At 40.8% G+C, this 17,544-nt stretch overlaps 1 protein-coding gene across 1 annotated transcript in view; it reads right to left on the bottom strand.

The window, feature by feature from the left end:
• The window catches only part of WIF1 (WNT inhibitory factor 1), a 20,120-nt gene extending 11,482 nt beyond the window's left edge, over nt 1–8,638 (bottom strand). The window contains exons 1-2 of the mRNA XM_009875939.1: nt 8,535–8,638; nt 3,264–3,404 (exon numbers count right to left, since the gene is read on the bottom strand). Coding sequence (XP_009874241.1) covers nt 3,264–3,404; nt 8,535–8,592 — 199 coding nt within the window. The 5' untranslated portion in view covers nt 8,593–8,638. The remainder of the gene's footprint in view (nt 1–3,263; nt 3,405–8,534) is intronic.
• Nucleotides 8,639–17,544: the final 8,906 nt, after the last annotated feature.

Below are 17,544 nucleotides of genomic sequence, written 5' to 3'. Positions count from 1 at the left end.
TTCCTGCACACTGGTACTATATCATCATCCAACTCTTATTCGTATCTCAGCTATTGATCAAACACTGGTAAAAGCATTTGGCAACACCGTCTGAATTATTCAAGGGTGAGAAATACCTCTGGGTACCACCACCATCCTCAAAGCACCATAGTCCATCAAACAAGTGGCAAACTAAATTGAACCCTATGGAACACCACAAAACTATGACTGCTGAACAGAAAAATGATTATTCAAAAATACCCTCTCACAAAGAAGGCAGGCAGGAGAGGCTGCCTATTCCCATTATAAAAATTAACCATCACTAGTGATCAGTGGTATCAGGGCCACAGGGCAGCTTTAGCAGAGTAGGTGTGACCTTATCATCTTGACGCAATGTCTCATGACACTCCAAGTGGCAAGATTCAAAACCTCTGAGGTAAACCAGTGCATTTCAACCCAAACTCAAAGGCCATCTATCAGACAGCCATTGTCTGTAATGTTGGCATTACGTCTTTTTTTTTTTTCTTTAGTGTAACAGTGCTCTAAGCATACACAACTGTCAACAACTGCCGACAGTATCCTTCCCTCTTTTCCATGGCCTCATGAGGAAGTGCTGGCACTTAACATCCCTAGCTAGGCTGTAAAGATGTACCACTGATTCACTGAATAATACTGAAGTTCAAACTGAAGCAGTTACAGCCTTTAAGGTGTTTAAAGCCTCAGGAGGGTCCGGTTGCCTGAGACATTTTTGCAGCCCACAGAGATTCTTTAAATTGCAACCCCTATTAATATAGAAAAAAACCCCACAATCCTGGACTTAAAAAAAATATGAATAATTCTCCCTTCTAATATTTGAGTCAGTTGACATATCTATTAGACTCCTACAGAAATAAACTTTTGGTTTTGAAAATTTATCTAGTAGCTGGTTAGAGCTACAGGAAACAATGGCTGCTATAACTACGCACAGTATTCTGCTTCCTATACAGTGGGATGCAATCCAAAGAGCAACTCCGAGACTAAGCAAAAGGAGAGAAAATCTGATGTACTGGTCAGGTGGCTGGATATTGTGTACAACTGCCAAACAAACAGGAAGGAGATAGAAAGAAAGGCATAATTTAAAAATGTTCTTCTATTCAAGACCACATATATATAATTTAAGCAAAAAGTATTGCTTTAAAAGTAAAGGTGTTTGCAGCAGTAGTAGTAGAGGCTTTTTTGTCTTACTGTGTTCCAGTAACGTACTTTAGGTTTCTGGAAATGCCTCTCTCTTTGAACCCAAATGCAGAGCTGCTATTCATTACAGAAAATGCATGCTTAAATACATACCATTTCAAACAGAAAAATAGGAAAACATAAATTCTTGTGTGGCCACCTCTTAGCCACAACAAATCCTCTCCTCTCACACAAAACCGCTCCCTCGCTGCTCTCACTTCCCCTGGTGAGGGCCCTTCTGAATGCCTGGAAACAGCGACCAGAGCCCCGACAGGAGGAATTGGAGCTCCTCATCACGAACGATGTCTGTTAAAGGAAGGAAACTCACTCCTCCTCTAACACAAACCAGTAAGGACATTCTCATCCTTCTCAGCGTCTGTCCCCTGACACCACGGTGCCCAGCTCATCAGACACAGGGCGGCAGGAAACAGGAGTTATCCCAGAATCAACTGGGAGAAACGAGGTGAGAAAACTCCTCCTCTGCCCACCTCTAGAGTTTGGAAAATCATCCTTGTGTCTCAGCTGGCTCCAGGAACAGAGGAACAGGACAATAATTACCTCCAGCTTTCCTGAGAGGCCATATGACAGAATACTGTTAAATCGTTGACTATTACTTCTCAAAGGTATCAAAATGGTAACAACAGCAATGAATAGCACATAAATGGTAACTTGGATGAATGCTACTACTAAACTGAGTTTTGGAGATCTCTCTGTTTAAGCCACATTTTTCAACAATACAGGCCTGTGACTGCTGTCCCTATTAGATTACCCCAACACTATTTCCAAAGTTTATTAAGTTCTGTGTCTTTGAACTGAAAATAAAAATATAACAAATATTTTGTGTTGTGTTTACAGCAGATGCACAACTTCATCCATGAGATCTGATTGATTTTACTTCAGTTAAGCCTTCATCTTCCCTCCTGTCTGCCCACTCCTTCCTCCCCTCCTCCACTTTCCCTGGGCTAATTGGCAGCAGCAAGGCTTCAAAGGAGACAAGCAGCTTTGCTATTTAGGTGTAGCGAGGTTTCAAAGAATAAACAGCTCCTGCTGCTCACTCTTTGAAGCCACACTACAGCCAATTAGCTCAGCGAAAAGAGCACTGAGAAGAAAGTGTGGGACTGGGAATGAAGATTTAATAGAAGAAGAATAAAAATCTCACTCTTTGTGCATCAGCCTTGTCATTGGTTAATTTGACACAATTGCACATGACATGGGATAACTGCCTTTTCTTACGTACCGATTTTTCAATTTCCATGGCCTCAGTTTAAAATGACAATTATAGTTGTTTGTAGTCTATCAAATCAACGCAGAAAGTCTTAGTTTATAGTGTTTATGGTTCATAGATTGGTTGATTAAACAGGTTGCCTCCTTTCCAAGTAAATGTTGCAATAACTTTATGGCGCCCTTCCTCTACCAGCACATCCTGTGTGTGTTTAGTGACTGATGACTGCAAGTATTGAGGACCAGCTTCCACCACCTTACCGGTATCCAAAACCAAGAGATTGCCATCTGAGCTTCAGAGAACGTAAAGCCACCTTGTGCAGAAACGTACTGATTTTAGGATTTTTGCATTTGGTTTGGATGTGCATGTTGAGATTTAAGGAACTATTGAACTAACACACCAGATAGTATTAACTGAAGTCAGTGTCCTCACTACAGATCCCAGAAGTTCAGTTTTCCAAATTGTATGCCATTTCTGGAAATGTTAGCCTCAGCTTGTTTTCACAGGGCTAGCTCTTCTCCAAGAACCTCAAATCATTTGCCAACAGATGCTTCTCATATGACACATTTCTATCAGTGTCCTTGATGTGATGAGCAGTGAACAGGAGGAGAAATGCCTCCAACCCATCTCCAGGGAGATGGAGCTGACAGCAAGAAAAAGAGTTAGTAAACACATAGTAAATGAACTGCAAACCCACAGAGAGAGACAGAACAGCCTGGCATTCATCACCACTGCTACACATAGTGTGACCACTTTATTTCCATGCTCTCCAGCCCTTATCCTGAAAGAAATGTAAGAAGGTGAGGTGACCCAGTCTAACAGCATTCTGGCATGTTCCCTTTAGTGTTACCTTGCTGACAAGTTTTAAAGAAGATGGCATTCTGAGGGGTCTGGAGAATAATATTGCCTTCTGAATTCATTATGATCACATTCACTTCAAATGCAGCAACTCCATCTTGTTTTCCAAGGCAAGGAAATCCAACCTGAACAACTTAAAGGAGAATAATAATAATATTTATATTTACATGCATATATACTTTATACACAGAAAACCATGTCTCGAAATAACTAAAAAAGAAAAGTAGATAATATTTATATTTAAGCTTTAGAGTAATGCCATTGATGAAAACCTGTAGCACAGAGATATACAGATCATGTTATTCATAGGCGGCTTCAGGACTGAAAGTAGAGAAGCTCAGGAGATGATCCAGTCATTTACTGACGTAACACCAACAATCTACAACACAGACAGCAATCTTAACACAAACACACTTTTGGTTGCAGAGGGGCAATTACTCATACAGAGGTACCCCAGGATACAGCCAAACAAGCTGGAAGCCATTTAATTTTCTAATCTGAGTTGACCATTTCTGAGTCCAGATTTTGCAGGCTCTCATACGAATTCTGCAAAAATACCTTACACATTTTGGAAAAAAAAAAAAGATACTTTAGATAGGTTTTGCATATTTGGATATTGCATTTAATACTTAAATAAGATAGTGATTTAATCAAAACTTACTCCATGAAGTGCTGACTAAATTGCACACTTCACAAATACGATCATGGGTGCAAATATTTAAAAAACCCACATAGATGCACCACCCTGACAGAACTTAAGTATAGTGATATTTGCAGATTGCCTTTCCAGGAAAAGTATTCAAACACTTTTGAAATACAAAGAGTCTAAGTAAATAATTAAGGCCAGTAAATCTGGAGTATTTTAATGAGGAAGAAAGCCCAGTACTTCAGAGCTCTGGAATGCTCCTCTGTGATTGTCACAAGTGATCTTAAATCATCTTCAGATGAAACAATTTTATCTCTTTTCTTCAAAACTGGTTCTTCCTAGCTGCTTTATAAGTTAGATCTGGCTAATCGAAATTGTTTATTTGCTTCTTCCGAAGCTGGCCTGAGATTTCAGAACCAAATACTGCGCTAACAGTCCTACATTTGGTTTGTTTTAAATTGCTTGTTATAAAAAATTTTGCAAGTCGTAATTGGGCCATTTTTGTTATTTTTTTGCCTTGGTAAAATACAGAATAATTTATCACTGAAACACATTCTGCTTCTAGTAAGTCCTACAGACTGAAAGGTTTGTTGCAGTGTTCATCATAAAGCAATTTTATTGTTGAAGCACTTTTACAACAATCTTTAAAAGACTATTTCAAAAAGCATGTGACCATGTGGTAAGAAGGAAACTCTTTCAGCGGATTAAATACAGTTTGAATGCAGTGAACTTCTTAAACTGTAGTAACCTTCTTACAGCATAAGTGCAGGAAATAAGTGCTTGCATTGGGACATGTGTGACTTAGCTGAGCAAACTGCAGTGGGGGGGAAGACACGGCAGAAGTTTAATGACAGCTCTGTAGTCATATCTAGACCCTACAATTGATAGCAAACCCCTGAACTCCCCTGGGTTTAAATGCCTAAGGCAAAGACCGAGAATACATCTCTTACGGGTAAGGTCTGAGTGGGCAGGTCAGAAACTCCCCACCCTAGAAGCATCCATATTTTTGGACTTCCCATATGTCCGAACTCGTAGGCACACTGAAATGCAGTGAAGGACCCTCCTGTGAGCAATAAACACCCGGATTCTAGCTGAACTCCGTTCAGAGCTGAAATAAAGTCTCTCAAAAATGTGCCTGAATCCCTTAATTTTTACGCCTGTTTGAATAATGTTAAGCATGCACCAACAGCACCACAGTCAAAACCAAGTTCCTTCCATCCAGAGCCACGGCCATGGGCTACTGAAGTGCTCAACAGGGCTGTGGCACGGCAAACCTCAGGTCTGGTCCTTCCTTCCCGAATTCAGGATGCAGTTTACATTTGCCTACCACTGGCTAAAACTGAGGGGAGGGGATCACAGCTCAGGACTAGCCGTTTTCCCACCACCAGGCCTCAGAATTGCTTCTCTGGTACATTTATATTTCTGTGTCCTCCAGAGTGCTTCTACCCAGGGCTGCAGAGCAGGGAAATTAATTTGAAAGAGAACCTAAGGAAACCTAGTGATTTATATCTAATTTAATTTTAGTTTGTAATTAAAAAGCTCTCCAGGGATGTAGAGGATGCAGGTTTAATCTCCTTTTCGTGGGAGCTCTTTTCCTTCTGTTCCAGAAACCGAGGTTCCCTAAATTGTCTCCACTGCCATAGCAACAATGCTCGGTTCTGTTTTGAACTTGCTGACCCCAGTTTGAACCAATAGATCTTCATACGCTTTGCCCTGCGAAATGAGTAGCCAGCATCTTCTCACTGGACAGGTATCCACGTTCCTTTCAAACATCTTTCGGACAAAGTGAGTACTCTTAGCTTCTTAAGTTCTCACTGAAAGGCATCTTCCCCTGCCTTCTTAACATCTTGCCATGTGCCTAGGTGTAATGATATCTGTGTTGTGAGCACTGAATCAGGTAACAAACTTGGGATTTGGGGACGGAACCCAAGTGATTAAATCTAATTTAAATTTGAGGAGAATCTGATCATTCAACCTCATTAAGGATTAGAGAAACCTGAGAGAAAGACAACAAGATACTTCATCCAACGAGGAGCAATTCAGTAGGTCACAAATCTTTAGTGTGGCAAAGAGAAAAATTAGGGGAGACATACTAGACATCTAGAAAATCAAGACACAGATAGGACTGACAGTATGAAGATTACTGTCTCTGCCAGTACAAGAGCTAGGGCCCATCAGATGAAGCTGCTGCAGCCAGACTTGAAACAACAGGAGAGGAATCTTCATGAAATGGGAGGCAATGAAATCCTTGCCAAAATGATTGGAGATACCAGAAGATACGTACTCAAGGAGAGCCTGGGCAGGTGCTGGAAAGAGAAATCTGTAACCCATGTGGGTTATAAAAAAGACAAATCACCAAAGATTCCAGAAATTCTGAAAGCTGAAGCTAGTCAGAGCGAGAAGGTAAGGAGAAGTATCACATATGCTTGCCCTCCTTTTCCTCTTCCACAGGTCTTATGGCCACCGTTGACCGTAAGGCAAAAATACAGGCTAGAGAGGCACTAAAGCCATTCTTACCTTTTATTGGTGGTAGGTAAATATCCTTAAAGAAGTTTTGAAAGTCCACTGATTTTGACAAGACCAGTGTCTAAACCGTCACACTGAACATCATTCAATGGGTTCAGCTACCACTCTGTAATATATCTGTTAATCCTCTTTCTTGTTTTCCACTCTCATGTTTAAAACAGCTGTCTTCCCTCTTCTATTCCTCCTTAATTGTCTTTAGAGTAATCTCTTAGCCTAAAAAGCTTTTTCAAAAAATGGATTGCTACTGTTGATTTGTTACTGAATACAAGCCTGTGACTGAACTTCTTCTGACATGCATATGTGTAGAAAATTCTTTTAGTAATGCAATAGATTGAGCCAAACTAGACTAGGTTTGTCAGAAGTGTCCAGTGAATATATAAATTATAGAAATAATTACAAATTAGCAAACATTCACTACTTTTATAGCATACATTTACTTAAGGCTACTTAGTCAATTTTGGCCAGCTATCAGGCAGTGTAAATAAAACCACCATCATGCTAGTGGCTCACTGCTAAACAGTGCACATGTTTCAAATACTGTACGTGTGCTGATTATCAATCACTGGTAAACACTGGACTCACTGTAATGCCAAATGACACTTAAATACAGCTTATATATACTAAGCGCAGCGGTGCACTGCACATGATCCCTGTAAGGAAACACCATGGACATGCCCATGTGAGTCCTGGAACTGAGATACCAGCGCTGCAAACAGCACTGGTAGGTCCTTTTTGGCTTTAAGTAGGTCTCACATCATGATGGTTAATAGACATTCTGCTGGAACTATGAGATCTCATCTCCGGCCTCCCTGCACTTGTAGATTATGTTTTCCTAAAATAGTCAGAAGGCGGTCATTTTGGTCTAGCTTTTCTAGACAGTTAAAAATTAAAGGAGAAATTAGCTTATATTAGAGGATGCTGAGTGCAGAGCTTCCCATGTATTTCACTTGCCTTGTATGGAGATGGAAATAATGTTTAAAAAGAACTTTGCCTTTGCGACTTTTTAGTTACTTCTAAGTGCCTTTACTTGCCAATTTATCTGGCTTGCAACCAAATACATTGCAGCAATTACGGTACAAATATTATAGCACTCTTCAACCAAATCCATTTTCAGTGCCACTCATTTAATCCATACTGAGTGGACAGATTAATCATCTATGTTGAATCCCAGGGCTGCAACACTACTTCAATTCCATTCTACCAAAACCAGAGGATATCAAACACAAACTTCCAGAATTTATACACTGAAAAAGAAGATAAAGAAAGACTGGTCACAGATTTAAACCTGTGTACCAGTGCTTCACTTGCAGCCCCATCCTCCTGTTCCATTTGTCATTTCTTTCCCATTTTATCCCATTTGGTCTTAGGCTGGCTGAGGCTGATCATGAAACTATGATCACTACGACATGACTGTCATCCAGTAGTACATTTCTGCCTTTCTGCCAGAGAACACCATGTGCTAGCCCTGGAACAAATCACAGAAACTGTTACGCATCCACTTAGAGAAAAGTGGACTTGATAACCTCTCACAGAAAATTTTTCACTCCACTCAGCTTACTGTGCACCACGATGCTTCTGGAACACTCGTGTTGGCTCAGGCTCTGCCTCTGCTCGGCAGTGAAGGACTGAGAATGCACAACTAAGGGAAAAGTGGTAAATGACAACATCTAAAGTAGAACCTGTTTCTCTGAGCTGAATGCCTGACAACAGCTGACCCTAACTGAAAGCAAAATGTTCACTGACTGCAACAGCATCATTTGGTAATTATTCCTTATAGTGAGTGAGCAAAGATTTTGTTTTCAAAAGTCACACAACTTAAGTAATAATATTCATGCACGTGTATTTTATGCAACAATTTTGCACCAGTTTCTGCTGATTTATCAACGTATAAAAGCTTCATGTGACTTGGCTCAGACAAAATATGCTGCTGTAGTCAGGAAAGGCACTCACAAATTGTGCATTGTCAAGTACCGTGGCAAGCATTTCTTTAGCAATAGACTTCAGAACTGCAACTCATAGTGAAATATTTAGACTTTACTGGCTGTGGAATGTTTGTACAGGAACATAGTTTATAATACCAACAGCACAAACCTGATGCTTTATGAGGAACTGTTCCAAGCAGAGGGATATTTATAGTTGGATCAGCCATTATGCCTTTATCCAAAGACCGCAAAGACAGGAACTCGTAGAAGTACTCAGCCTATGACAAAACAGATGAAAAATTGATATGTATTTTAATTGCATTCACAGAAGGAAACTCTTTGGTATATAAACTACAGCAGAAAAATACTACACTCTTCGTTATGTCATTCACTGGATTTGTTCCTATTATTTCCCCAAGTGATTCCTCACCTAAGCATAATTTTCAGACAATTTCTTCTGATTTCAGAGATTGCAAGTGACCACACAGTAATCAGGATGCAGCATAATGACATACATGCAGTGAAGAAAGCTTACAGAGAGAAGACTTTTTTTACAACCCACACCTTTTATCTGCGAGTCTACAAAAAATATATGAATGGTATGCTAATTCTTAAAGCTGTTTTGTGGGGCAGAATCCTCCTGGAACTGCCTGGTGAGCCTGGATGAACTGCCTGCACCATGAGTGCAGTTTAAAGGACAGTCCCACACGCACGATACAAACTGTGGTGTGAGAATATCTGAGTTTGCTGTGAGCTGATCTGCACAGAATGGCATGGTCTTTTACTCTGACACATACAAGGGATCACAGGTAACTGTACATGCTGCTCTCAGAAAAGCACTTGAGACTTTAGGATGGGCACTGGCAAAAAAGTGTCTTCATCCAGCAACTCATTTACAGTATTGTTAGGCCTGCTTTTTAGCTAAAACAGTGAAACAGAGACCAAAGCCAAAATTTTATGAGAGCTCTGGATTGATAAATGGTAGTTAATCTATGTTTAGTTAATTTATGTTAATTTATGGCTACAAGGTGGCAGTCAATGTGCTTAGTCAGAAGACTGTCTTCTAGTACCAGATGTGGAGATACTGGAGTGACAGGGTCGCAAAAGTGATCAAGGGACTGGAGTGTTCGACATAAAGGGAGAGGCTGAGACCATTCAGACTGGAAGGGGGAATCTAATAAATAGCTGATAGGGCATGTAAAGGAGATGGAGTCAGGGTCTGCTTGGCGGTGCCCAGCGACAGGACAGGAGACAAGAGGCACAATACAGAAAACTCTGTTTGAACCTGGGAAAAGACCTCTTCATGAGTAGGTGACTGAGCACTGGCACAGGTTGCCCAGAAAGGTTATGGTCTCAGATCAGCCTCAGCCCTTCTGTTGCTGTGCTCTGCTAACCTGAGCAGAAACCTCGGCAGTATGTGAGAGATCATCTCCTTTTAGTTCCTGGTGACACCAGCAAAGCATTCATGAGCTGGATAGAAAGATTGTTGCAAAATTCCTCATGAGCACTGGCAGCACATCCACTCAATCTAGGTGAGAGCAAGGAGACCCCAGACAGCATGCTGGGGCTACGCTCCACACAGACAATCTTCAGAGGGTGTTGTGTGGGCACAGAGACCTCAGAGAAGGGCTCGCAAAACAATAGCGAAGGCAGCGATGATATTTTTAAGGGTGGGTTAAACACATGGAGTATGTGTAAGAGGGAGAGGGGACATGGAGAGAAGCAGTAAAACAGAAGATGAAAACTGAAGTCTGGGGTAATGTTCAAAAGGCTGCTTTTAATTAAAGACATTTTTTTCCAATACAATATACCAGGCCAAAATATGAAAACAAGCCATAAAGTCAGATTGTGAACATTTTTGTTTTCAAATAAAACTTTGGTTCAGAAAAATAATTATATGTCTCCACACATCTGTAGAATAGTACAGTGAGTCAGTCAATGCTGCACTGTCTGTTTCTCATTGGTTAGCTTTGATGTTTAGTTATATCTAAACCAGGTCATAACAGGTTGGGATATTAAAACATTATGTTCTAACTATTCTAGTAAACAACAACTGGTAACTAGATCAAACAACTCCACTCCCATATTTCCATTCCAGCCACTCTGTTGTAGCAGGTCAGCTTGTGAGCCAGAGACCTGATTTGTAGGAAAGGAACTGGAATCCCATCTTCTAGAGTTGAAATGATGCCTAAGGACAAAGACAAAAATAAAGTTTGCTGTGGGAAAAGGGGCTGATTGCTGCATGAGCCACAATACTCACTGCCTTTCAAGGAAGGAATTCCTCTAAGTAGAGTAAAGGCGTAGCAATAATTAGCGCCTGAGGCAGGAGTATGCTCTGCTCACACATTAAAAAGATGGGAAGAGACATTGCACAAGCAACAGGCTGCTTAGGAGGAAAGCCACGCATTGCACTGGGCGGGGGGAGATAGCTGCTCTGACCATTTCTGTACAAAGGCTTGTACATCTCCTGAGTTGACAAAAACTGAACTTCTTGAAGTGATAGTATCTAAGAAGACCTGAAACACCTCAGGTAGATCTAGTTAGCATGACTTCAAGGCTACGAAGCCATGTGCTGCAGAGTATGTTTGCAAATCACATGTGCTGGACTGAGTTGGTTAAATTTTGATGTAAAAATGATATACAAAAATCACAGTCTAGAAGAGGCTGAAGAGTAGGGCAGAGTAGTTTAACTCCTTCAACCTGAGAATACGAAACAAGATTTGGCTGCCATAAATCCTATCTATTTGGAAAAAATCTGTCTTGACACGATCTCTACATCCAGTCTCCGGTATTGTCCCGCTGTAATTTGAGTTGATTGCCAATTACCTTGCATTAATCATCATGACTGAAAAGCAAACAACATGCTCTCAGCAAATATTTACCACGCTCCAGCCTAGCATGAAATTTAGTCATGGTGGTTAATTGAAGAGATAGGTCTGTGCAATTAAAATGTTGTTTAGTGACTACCATAATTTGTGCTGTAAGTGGTCATTGTGAGTGACCTGGGAGGGAAAAAAAGAGAATTCTCAGATATTGTTGAGAAATAAAGGGGAAAACCTCATAATCTATAAACACCTTTTCCATTACAAAAACATTGTTGTGATTTTTTTTTTTTTAAGCCAGCCTGTGAACTGCTATGTGAGGGGCAAAATTTGGTACTGAAGCTAAATCTTAGAGGAACAGTCTTATCAGAGGAGATGGAGGAAATGGGGTTTGAGATAAATTATTAATCTTTGACAATTGCACACTCTGCAAGCGCTGAAGGCTTTTTGGTCTTGGCTTGACTTCAGGAAGTGCCGAAGGAAAAATATGCTTTAATTTTGTGTAAAGACTTTGTTGGAAACCCTCAGAAACTGAGGCAAGGTCCCCTGCAGACCTTCTGTGAAACTATGGGGACTCGGTGCCTTCAGGCAGCAGGTAGCCCCACGCAGCTGCCCTTTAACACTTCCCCATGTGGCCAAAGACCTCAGCAAAGGGAGGAAATTTCGTTTCAGGCAAATAATTCCACGGTTGGGATTAACTTTTATGGACTTTAAATGGCTGTTTTCTATAAATCAGAGGAATTTAAAAGGTTATAAAAATAACGAAGCCCTCTAACAAGTATTGTAGCAAACATCTGTCAGCAGTTTGGTTTTAAATGATATACACTTAAAATTCCTACAGAACTCCTCTCCTCAGTACAAGATCTACTGCTTTAGACTTTTCTTAGCACTCAGATGCCATGTTGTGCCTACCTTGGTTTTGTTTCATATTTATTCAAAGCATGCACTGGAATGTTTTCTTTATTCTACATGAAAGATACAGCATTCTGGCTACGCACACACTAGAATATTCTAGCATGCATTATCCACAGCAGATGCTCACAGCTGCATATACCATAATTAAAATCACAAAGTGAGGCAACGTATGTGTTTGTTAGGTGTTTAGAGCATGGACCACTGCTTCTCCAAGATATTAACTGCATTAGGTCAGAGAAGTTGGTCCATCCATGTTCCAAGATGAAGCATGAAGCAAAATGAGATGAATTTCAAGAAAGAGGGGAGGCCACAGCTGTACTGCGTGTACCAAGCTATCGAAAGTGTCTGGCCAGAGTATGAATATGTATGTCAGCAGCACATTTTGTTACTGCAGTGCAGTCTAGACACTGCTGTAATGAACTACAGAAAGATGCTTCTTTAGACAATAAATTGCAAGGTTTTATTTTTCTGCTAGGGAATGCAGCTTTGCTTTACCTGTTAATTGGTCCTGTCACAGAGTGGGCTAAGCATTTTTTGCACATCAGTGTGACCCTCAAAGAGACTTGCCATCAGCCTCAGGAAGTAGTCCCAAAATGGGAGGCATACTTAACAGCATGACGCAATACAGAAGTACACTCTGAGAAAATCAGTTTATACAGGCGACAGGATAACCTGCCTGTTTTCCAGTACTGTCTGTACAGGAATGAACTGAAGCAGTAGGATAAACAAAAGGAAAAGTAAAGATATTTCTAAAAAAGAAGCACCCAAATTAGAATTCAGCAAAACTGGCAATCTCAAAGAAAAATAAATTATGTGACAGTGTTAATTAGACAATGCCACGGTGAAATGCACACAACTCTGCAGAGTCCATTTCATGCCTGCTTTCTTCATGTTATGAAAACTGTGGCAGACTGAAAAAAATTCATGCACAAGGAGGAAGACTTTTTTAACAATGTAGTGAATCCCTGCATGTGTCTTTCAACAATAGCTACTTGTGGTTTTAATGGTTTTAGAAGAAGAATGGTACCAAAGCTCTGATTTTGTCAGCAGAAGATGACTGACTGGTGTTTAATCTTTCCTGTGGCATGTGACTGTGGATGGCAGATCAGGTCCTCCAACAAAATGATTCAGAAAGATGGTTGCTATCTTGGTTGCTATCAAGAGTAGCCCCAGATTTTGAAAGGTGACACTGCAGGCTTCCAGGAACATCCTGCACAGGACAGATGGTCAGGAAATTTTGCAGAATACTTTAGCCCTTCCTCCAATTAATAAGAAAAGAATTTCTGTAAAGATAACAGAAAAGAAATCACTGTCAAGGTGGCCTTGGCGAGGCCACAAAGTGATGGATTTAGATTACATATAGCAACCGAGTTTCGGGTAGTTGTCTGCTCTGTGGGAGACGTGGGGAACAGAGCAGCTACTTGATCATTTTGAGCTGATATTTTCTCTCATAAAACCTTGAGCTCCAGAAGCGCTCTAGCATTTGAAGAGGTCATTTGAAACCAACCCAAGACTGGCAGCTAAGGGGCTTTGCAGAAAGAGCGGGGTTCGAGAGGTACACCAGTGAGAAAGAAAAATCCAAGTACAGCAGCAGAGCATTAAGTTTGAAACTCCTCCTCACATGCAGGAAAAGCAAGATAACTGACACAGAGGGCCAAATAAATGCACGTTCCTGTCCATCATTAGCCTGCTAATGAAAATAGGACTTTGGTTGAGATCAGAGTCAATTCCTTGAGGCAGTAGGTATCTGCAACGGGGACAGTGGGGCCACTCCACAAGGCTAAAGTCTTGGACAGCAGCCTAAAGGCAAGCAGATCCACAGCAATTTCCAGGTAACTACAACTACACTGATACAAAGGCAGGTGGGATACAGGACTTCTTAAAAAAAAACAGTCACCACAAATTTACAGCTCCTCATTGAGGAAAGTCTTGGAGTTCCTCACTTCTTCTCTACCTTGCGTTATCTGGAAAGAAAAGTTACAGCAAGAGAGCACAACTCGCCATACTTAGATGCTTTCTTGTTTAACAGATTTTCGGTAACATATTTTATGACTCCTTCACCTGAGTTACTTCCAAGAAAATTAAGCTAAAAGGAGATAAAATCATTAGGGTTTTTATAATATACACAGTTAATTACAGCATTAAAATCTCAAGCAAGGAATGACATTTCTCAGCATGAATGAGGATGGAATGTGTACATGATGCACAAGCTTCCTTTAAATTTTTTCTTCTGTGTCTTACAGGTGAAAATTAGACAACTTTTATTCAGGGAACGGGAGAGAAGCAAGCAAGATACCAACAAGCGAAAGATTTTTTTTAAAAAAAAAAGTTAAAAAAGTAAAAGTTACACAAGCCTTCATTAGCTTCAAATAATTAATGAAACATTTGTCTGGTATCCTGAGAATTGGCAAAAGCTATTCTCCTCCTGAAAAGTTATTTCTTGTTCTGGCACAGCAAGGGTTAATTCATTCTTTTGCCACTCAGCAAAAGATCAGTGCTCTCTCCAGCAGAGATTTCACCATCAGGGATGTTCAAAATGCCCATTTCCTAAGGCAAATAATAAAAAGGGAAATTATTACTTCTTCTCAGAGAACTAAAATACTGTCTCATCAGGTTAGTTCCTAACAAAGCAACGCAGTACACATCTACTACTGGCACCTTCAACACATCTATGTGACTGTCTACACTGAGAATAAACTGTGAAGTTATTTTCTTCCCCTCGCAGCTTGAAAAATAAGGGAAAATCTTGGCAGACTGGTCCTGGGAGAGCATCTTTATGTAGATTAAAGACTGTTTGCATTTTCAGGCTCTGGATAGTTTTATTTATGATTAATAAATTAGCCTGAAAATTCTTTTCAGAGAATGTCAAATAATTTCAATAAAAACTTTACAGTTCAGGAAATGATTGCACTAAACAGCATTTACACTAGTTATGATGGAGATCTGAGCAGACACTAGATTTAATTAAACAGAATAATTTAAAAAGCACAAATGTAAACCTTAGGGATGATGGCTCATCTGATGTGACGAGAGAAAGTTCACAGCCCAAGATTAAGCTAATCCACCTCTTGCATGGTGGTAAACATGGATAATGCACACAGATTCATTTTGGCCATGCTTCAAACTTCCAATCCTTTGTTCTTAAGCCTCACAGGACAGCTTTGAAGTTGCGGATAAAGCTCCTCTAGCACACCATTACCAAAGAACAACCTTCTGATTATGATCTCATGAAAGTGTAATCAATAACTTACACAAGTTAAAAGCGTGGCAAACAGCAAAGGTCACATAATTGGGCCTTTATTGAGTCCATGTGTTTCACTCTTGGCTTCAACTGGCACTCCTCTATAATAAATATCTCTCCCCAAAATGTAAGCAATAAACTTTCTCAAAAGTTACGTAACCTCACAGCAGCTTCTGTCCAACTGCAGTCCTTCTAGGGTCCCAAAGGGGGATAGTTCCATTTCCAAAAACTCAAGTGACAGAAAGTTTGCAGCATCTCTGAAAGTTTTTTTTTATTTACTGCTCAGTAGATAAGTCTTTAGCCTTGTATTCTGTCCAGACCAGTCCAGTGTATTTCCCAGCATTTAAATGAAGTATCTTCTTTAAAGCCAGTTCATCTGTGACTTGCTGTACACTCGGAGAAGAGAGACCAGCACTTGCAGAAGAAAATTCAGCCCAGTCAAGAGCCTGATTTGCCTGCTGTTGAACTACTTTTCTCCCTCTCCTTGCCTGGAGATGTAGATGGAGACTACTCGCAGCATAGGCATCCTCATGTGCCCTGAATTCTGCTGATTTTCTCTGTGCTGCTTTGCTAGCAAAGTCACACCCAAGAGAGGTGGCGAGTCAGAATTTCGCTGTGCTGCTGAATACAGTTCTCCGCACTCAGCATCGTTTCACTGAGTTTTAGCAACAATTATTTGGAGTAATCCTCTCATCAAGAATGTCTGCCACCTGCTCAGAGACACTGCTAATGTATCGATCCCTTTGTGCTCTTCAAGGCCTCCTGTCCTTTTTGCCTTCCCCTTCTTCTTGTCACAATCTTTCTTTAAAGGGGATTCAGATAATGAACATGGCAAAGAGCCATGCTGGTTTTCCTCTCTTCTCCTTCTGCTATGGTCCCTTTCTTCCATGGGATTAAGGAATGGTCTTGGCACTTTCTAGATTAAGTTTTGTGCAGATGAACTTGGTGAAGGACAAAAGCAGCGTTCTGACACAGGCAGTGCTGGCATGACCAGGGCAATCATCCGTTCGAGGAAGATGAAGAAATTAGGAAGAGTTATGACAGTCAGGGTCAAGCTGAGCTTCCAAATGAACCCCTTTACACACACATGAAGGAATGAGTCCTACTTAGAAAAGTATGAAGTTTATTTTGGGAAAGCTACAATCTTCTGGTTACTTTTTTACTCTGGGTAATGTGAGCTATCATCTGTCAGTGTAAATCCTGACAGGGAGGAACAGCAGCTGAAAGTTTCCCAGAAGAATGTTTATCAGGGACCCTAACCTTATTTTTATTATGAGAAAATACCAGCAGCACAGTTCAGATTCAGGCACAAATGTGTGGACCTCCTCAAGCCCAAATTTACCTCTGACGAAAATTCAGGAGGGAGTCTCACGACTGCAGAAGTCTATACTCTGCTTTGAGATAACTGCCCCATTTGGGATTAAAGAGTTCTGCTAAGATCAGAGATGTAATTTATTCCTTGACGCACAGCTATGGTAAATCTGCTCTGCTCTTGCAGACCAAGGCCAAATTGTCTTTTTTTTTGTCACTCAATACATCCCAGATGTGCTGACAATCCCTAACTTCTGCTGGAGTCAAAAGCTGCTGGAGGTTCTCCAGATCCCCCAAACCAGCCTTTAGTGACTAAGTGAAGTGTGTAGCTCTGGGCTGAATTTGGTCTATGGTACCTTCAGTAAGAAACTGTGAAGCAGAATGCTGTGGGTCAAACACTCCTTGTCATCTCTAATGTGACTTGCTGTGATACCAGTCAGCTGAGTTAATTTTGTTTGGTTCTGCTTGAATTTCTGCTGGTTAGAAGACACTTGAGGGAGGTTTGGGAGTTGTTTCTCTGTTTCTATTTCATTTGCCACATTTTCTGTAGGTCACAGTACTGGGGCTGCACCCGGGCAGCTCAAGGCAGCCCCAGACTATGCCGTCACAGCGCTACGCTACTCAGATGTGGCCATGTGATGAGGCTAACCAAGAGAATAGATCACATTAAAAATTAATCACTTCTTTCTAGAGGGCTAGTTTGCAGCCAGAGCAACTCCCTGAGCAGCCACACAGCACTGGCACAAGAAAGAACAGAAACGTGTGACCAGGGATGGGAAAGAAGATAGGATGGTGTCAGCTAGCCTTGCTGAAGCTGTTGCGGAACAGCACTGAGGGTGAGGTGAATTATTCTCGTGCTGTTGGCAGACATCAGCTTTTCTCATTGCACT

This window comes from Apaloderma vittatum, unplaced genomic scaffold (assembly GCF_000703405.1).
Source record: "Apaloderma vittatum isolate BGI_N311 unplaced genomic scaffold, ASM70340v1 scaffold5679, whole genome shotgun sequence".
In the NCBI taxonomy this organism is placed as follows: domain Eukaryota; kingdom Metazoa; phylum Chordata; class Aves; order Trogoniformes; family Trogonidae; genus Apaloderma; species Apaloderma vittatum.
The sequence above is the reverse complement of the archived record's forward strand: the minus strand, read 5'-3'. Positions and strand labels throughout refer to the sequence as shown.